Source organism: Triticum aestivum, chromosome 5A (genome assembly GCF_018294505.1).
Source record: "Triticum aestivum cultivar Chinese Spring chromosome 5A, IWGSC CS RefSeq v2.1, whole genome shotgun sequence".
Classification (NCBI taxonomy): domain Eukaryota; kingdom Viridiplantae; phylum Streptophyta; class Magnoliopsida; order Poales; family Poaceae; genus Triticum; species Triticum aestivum.
Genome location: NC_057806.1, coordinates 439,278,125 through 439,284,456, shown reverse-complemented (window position 1 = coordinate 439,284,456; position 6,332 = coordinate 439,278,125). Strand labels below are relative to the sequence as shown.

Sequence of the window (6,332 nt, the reverse complement as noted above, 5' to 3'; positions counted from 1 at the left end):
ACATACGGCGGCACCGACGGGAGGAGAAAAACTTTTCTTGTAGAGCAGGAAAGAGAGACTTGAAGGTTCCTAAATAAAATATAATTGATATGTCAAAAAAAGCACTCCCACGTCCCCATATAAGTGGCATGGTTTTACTTCAAACCACGTCGCTTATTTTGGGACAAATGAAGTACTTCCATCTATTTTTAAAATATATAATACATATTGACTTTTTTCCAAAAATCAAACTTCACAAAGTTTAACCAAATTAATAGAAAAATATGCTATTATTAATATTACAAAATAAATGTAATATAAAAATAAGTGTCAGAGTCTAATTTGTATTACACATGTACATATTTTTCTTAATAGACAGACTTTCGTCAAATTTAAGAAAATCAGTCTGACCTGTATGTTTGAAAAAAGGGAGCATTCAAACATGAATTCAAATACAATATTTATTTAATACTCCATCCGTTCCTAAATATAAGTCATTTTAGAGATTTTCATACAAACTACATACGAATGTATATAGACCTACTTCAGAGTGTAGATTCACTCATTGTGCTCTGTATGTAGTTTATATTGAAATCTCTTAAAAGACTTATATTTAAGAACGGATGGTATATTTGGTCGGTAAAGTTGATGATCTAGAAATACACGCATAACTTATACTCTGAGTTTAAAAGAGAGATATTACTTCTCCGAGTTTAAAAGAAGTGCTAACCATAGAAAGCTGACCCATGCAGTCGAGCAACAAGCAGCCCAGTTTGTTTAAAGTTGGGCCCGAAACGAAATACAATTCGCAAATGAAAACAGGTGAGATTGAACCCAGTTCCTACAAAGCCATCACATAATTCAAGTGCAGAGCAGTACAGGGCTACATGCAGAGCCAGAATCGTGCTTCGCATCTTTCCCTACAAAAGCCACAATTCCTTTGCAGACCCACAAACGCACTTCATTTCCCTGCGCTGAGCTTTTCCCGGTGTCTCTTCCCATAACGATGGCTTACCAGCATCTCACTGCTGCCACACAGCAAATTGCAGACCTCGCAGAAGTACAACATCGCTTTCTTCTCCGCCTTCTTCGAGCTTGCATTCTTGCCGCTGGAGCCATCCGAAGCTGGTTCATTTGCGGTCCTCGAGCTGCTCACTTTCGCGGTCTCGCGTTTGCCGAGTATCGCCTCGATATTCTGCTGGTGCCTGCTGCCACTGCAATGATTCTCAAACTGAGATTTGGAGAAACATTTGGCCTGGCACATCGTGCAGTTCCATGCCGGGTGTGGTCCTTGGTTCTTGACCATTTGTGGTGCATTGTTTTTCTTCAAGTTTGTCTCAGGATTCCTTGTCACGTTCTTGCTTTCTTCAAGCAGGGACTGGACCTTTTCTCGGTGTCTGGCGCCCTTCAGGTGGTTCTTCAAGTCTGTTTCGCAGGTGCATGTAGTTTGGCAAATGCCACAGCTCCAGACCCGTGATGGCTTCTCTGAAGGCTTCGGCACGGTGATGCCATCCGATTTTGCTTCCCCCGCCACTGCGGCGTTCTTCGGTGCGCCATCGCCATCGCCTTTTACGGATGCTTCCGCAATGTTCTGCTGGTGTCTTTTGCCTTGGAGGTGCGCATCAAATGTCGATTTGGATGTGCCGCGGGCCTGGCAGGTACTGCAACTCCAGTTTATCGAGGATGTTTTCCTCTGTTCTGTGCCAAGAGAAGGTTCTGCTGCTCCTGCTTTCGCCTTCTGATCACTTGGCTTGGTTCCTGGGCCCAGTGTTGCTACATTTGCCAAGTGCTTCTGCCCAGCATAATGCATCTGTAGGTTCTTCTCACAGGTCGCTTGCACCTGGCAGACGGTGCAGTTCCATTTCTTGGGTGGTTTGAGCTTCTTAACTGGAATGGTTATTCCTGTTAGTTCCGACTTCTCCGCAAGCGACGTCTTACTTGGCGGAACAGCCTGTTTGATAATTTAACCAAGATCGTTAGTAAATGAACCTTTGAAAGCAAGGAGAGCAAACTTGGTAAGGAGTTGGATGCAGAAAAACATGGAAAGTAAACTCGCTCCTATTAGTACTCCTATGTTCCATGTACAAATCCTACAATACCCAAGTAATTTGTCATCACAAGATAGGAAGTTTTTGTCGCGCAAGGAGTTTGATTGATTTTGGTTTGTAGAATCATAATTCTGAAACAGTATTATAAAATGTCAATAGTCAAGACACAACAGATGCAGTTCAAATCTCACAAGCTGTTCTCACCTTATTGGAGTCAGGCAGTTTGTGCTCATCAAACTCTGCATTCTGTAGAGACATGAGCTTCTCGGCGCTTAACAGACACGGCTTACACCGTCCAGCATCTGCCACCGCCGCCGCTCCATGCAATGGCATCGGCGTGGCCTGGTGGTCACCAGCCGCAGAGCGCGGGGCCATGGGCTGCTTGGCACTGAACGGCAACGGCGTAGACCATCCAGCATCTGCGGCATCGACACGGTGCAATGGCATTGGCGTGGCCTGGTGGCCACCAGCGGCGGCGCGCTGGGCCAGGAGCTGCTCGGAAGTGGACGACCACGGCTTAGACGATCCAGCATCTGCGGCGGCCACGCCGTGCAAAGACATCGGGGTGGTCTGGTGGCCACCGGCCGCATCAAGCAGGGCCATGGGCTGCTCGGCGCTGAACGGCAACGGCTTAGACCATCCAGCATCTGCGGCATCGGCACCATGCAATGGCATCAGCGTGGCCTGGTGGCCACCAGCCGGAGCGCGCAGGGACATGAGCCGCTGGACACTGAACGGCGACGGCTTAGAAGGTCCAGCATCTGCGGCGGCCATGCCGTGCAGTGACATCGGGGTGGTCTGCAGGTGGCCAACGGCAGCAGCAAGCAGGGCCATGGGCTGCTGCTCGGCAGTGAAAGGCCACGACTTAGACGGCCCAGCATCTGCGACGGCCACGCCGTGCAATGACATCGGGGTGGTCTGGTGGCCACCGGCCGCAGCAAGCAGGGCCATGGGCTGCTCTGCACTGAATGGACATGGCTTAGACCGTCCATCACCTGCGGCAGCCGCGCAATACATCGGCATCGGAGTGGCCTGGTTGCTATCGGCGGCAGCGCGCAGGGCCATGTGCTGCTCGGTGCTTAACGGCCACGGCTTAGACCGTCCATCATCTGTGGTGGCCACGCCGCACCATGGCATCAGCGGGGTCTGGTGGCCACCGGGCATGGCGCGCAGGCGCAGGGTCATAGGCTGCTCGTCACTGAACGGCCACGGCGTAGACCGTCCAGCATCCGCGGCGGCCACACTGTGCAATGGCATCGATGTAGTCTGTTGCCCACCGGCAGAAGCGCGCAGGGCCATGGGCTGCTCGGCACCGAATGGCAAAAGCCCATACCGTCCAGCATCTGTGGCGGCCAGGCCAAGCAATGGCATCGGCGTGGCGGCGCGCAGGGCCATGAGCTGCTCGGCACTGAGCGGGCACGGCCTAGGCCGCCCAGCATCTGCTGCGGCCACGCCATCCAATGGCGCCACGGCCGCGCGCTCCATCTTGGCCAGCTCGGCCACGATGATCTCCTGGCGAAGGCGGTCCATGTGGAGCTGCGAGAGCAGCGCAGCCCTCATCACCGTCATCGGCTCCTCCTCCCCTGCACCAGGGCATTGCGCAGCAATTAATTAGATGGTCGGCGTGACCAAAATTCCAACTCCTCGTGAACAAAAATTCCAAATCGGAGTATTAAGGGAGAAAAAGAAAAATCTGCATGTGATTTGAAATAGCAAGGTGGATAATGTTATGCTAGGATGGACTTAGGTTAGGTCTGTCCATGGAAGAGGGGGCATGTTTGCGAGATTTCTCGACGGCAAAGATGAAGGTTGTGATGCGCGGGTTGTTCTCCGATTCTGGTATCTTCTGCCCCCGCAGACAGATCCGAAACTCCTTTCGAGAAACAAACGAGCGAGCGAATCCAAATCGTAACAAACTCCAATCTACTAGTAGCACACGAAAGAAACTGCGGCCTTATTTTCGATTCCTAAAAAACCAGCGCATAGCGGCGGCGCAGATATTGGAGTTCTTGGCGCGGAATCACAACAGTAGTTGCAAGCATCTGAACACATGAGAGAACTGAGAGCAAAATGGTTCTGCGATTACTTCATTTGCAGTTAATATTTGACAGGGAAGAAACGACCAGAGGGACAAGGGCGGATGTTTAGAGTGGCTCGACGCGTACCGTGCGACGGGGGGTCGGGGAAGCGGTGGGCGTCGCCGGCGTCGTCGGTGGCTCGACCGCGGCGAGAGAACTCCATCGGTCGGGTCCCCCGGCCCCGGGGAGCAGAGCAGCGGCGGAGCGAGTCCGGGCCGCAGTGGTTGGTTGGTGGTTTTGTTTGGGGCGAGGAGAGGGAGAGCAGGAGGCGCGCGAGAATAGAGGAGCGTGGAGTGCGAACGGATTTCCTTTGGCACGAACAATGGTTAATAAGACAGTTTTATTTTAAGTTTTGCATATAAATTATAGATGACAAAAAAATATGTCTACAATGGATTATCTCTTAGCTTTATTTTTAATAATTAATTGTTTCTAAAAACATAGTGAGACAAATTATGCTAAGAAATCATCTTTTGTCTTCTCTTAAATAAGATAAGACAAGCCTTCTCTTATGGTTTCTCTCTCCTCCACCTCATCATTTATCCTACGTGACACTCTTAAGATAGAACCATTGTACATGCTTTTATTTTTATTTTTATTAGGCTGGTCGTAATGGTAGTATTATAGATAGTATCATGCATGTCAACTAGGCAATTTTAATGAGGTGACATAGCATTAAATGAAGAAAGAGAGGGTGGAGTATCATATCATGATACCGTATCATAATAAATGTTATACTACTTTGTGTCATGCATGACAATAAATAGAGTACTACATGATACTAATATATGATACTATGCATTAGAGAGGTAGTATCATACACTAGTATCATATGCATGATACTAGTATATGATACTCCCCATTACAACCAACCTTAGAGCGCGTGGGTGTAGAAGACGAAACTCTCCCTGCGCCTTCAATGCGGAGGGGACCTGGCCCGATCACGACGATTGGGCAGCTTGGGAGGTTTTACTGGGAAAGGCCGATCACTATGATTGGGGGCGGCTTTGACAGGTTTCTCACTCGCAGACGAAATGAAGTACATGCGTCCTTGCAAACTTGAAATAAATAAACTAGAAGTACTAAAATATACTACTGCCTGTCTCAAAATGTGAGACACTTTTTTAACACTAGTTTTAAAAAGAGAGAGCCCCCTCTTCAATTTTCATTAGGCTACCTTAACGCATCGGGGGCTAAGCACATTAAAACTTTAGCAATTAAAGCCTCCAATGCAAGGTGCTTAAGACTAGTCATAGTGGGGAGTAACTTATACTAGTGTCATGCATATGACACTAGTTTAAGTTACTATCTTCATAGTGCAAAGTAACATAATAGTAGTGTCATAGATGGCTTCATTTATTAACTTGTAGACTCATCTTTTCTTGAAAAATGCTATGTTACAATAACATATTATGTTACTCTAAACACATCTCTCCTCATTAAATAAATGTCACATAAGCAAACTTGTCTTGAACTGCGGTATGTTACTTGCTAAGTTACTCCCATCATGACTAGCCTAAGGGTCTGTTTGGTTCCAATAAGTCACCTGACTTATAAGTCAGGTGACTTAAAATCAGCGATTTATAAGTTATGCCCATTTGGTTGTCATCTGACTTATAAGTCATCTGATCACACCTTTTTATCTTGTTTTTTATGTAATGGTGATGGGACCCACGCAAAAGGGGTGACTTATAAATTTTAAGTTGGGATGAAGCCACTTATGACTTATAAGTTGGGGTGACGTATAAGTTGGGTCTATTTGGTAAAATAAGTCATTTTTTTTCACTTTTCGACTTATAAGTTGGTGACTTATTTGGAACCAAACATGGCCTAACTTGTTGGTGCTAAACATCTCTCATTTAATGATTTTGCAACTAAAGTTCTCCGTGCATTAGTGGGCTTCTTCCATTTAAGTGTTTTGCCTAGATTCTTGTGCTTGGCATTGTTTCTTCCTGGGGTCATCACACTCATCTCTCTCCTCTTAATTACCTTGACACATCTGATTTTTTGCCTACATGGCAGCCTTAGCACCTACTATACAAGGTGGAGCATTGGGAGGGGCCTTAGAAGAAACCACGATGTATATAATACAATAGACTATACCATGTCAATATCTTTTCCTCCAAAGATAAAGGGAATACCTTCTTTTTAACTCAATCCACAAATTTCATTAATACATATTAAGAGCATATCAGGATGTACCGTTTCATCTCCTGCATAAGGATTA

At 47.0% G+C, this 6,332-nt stretch overlaps 1 protein-coding gene across 1 annotated transcript; it reads right to left on the bottom strand.

Moving 5' to 3' along the window:
• Positions 1-689: 689 nt before the first annotated feature.
• Positions 690-4,383, bottom strand: LOC123103852 (zinc finger RNA-binding protein). The gene is made up of 3 exons (XM_044525537.1): positions 4,193-4,383; positions 2,232-3,610; positions 690-1,930 (listed from the first exon to the last, which is right to left on the bottom strand). Exons 1-3 carry the CDS (start codon positions 4,266-4,268, stop codon positions 941-943), a joined length of 2,445 nt encoding a protein of 814 aa, XP_044381472.1. The 5' UTR covers positions 4,269-4,383; the 3' UTR covers positions 690-940.
• Between the last annotated feature and the right edge of the window lie 1,949 nt (positions 4,384-6,332).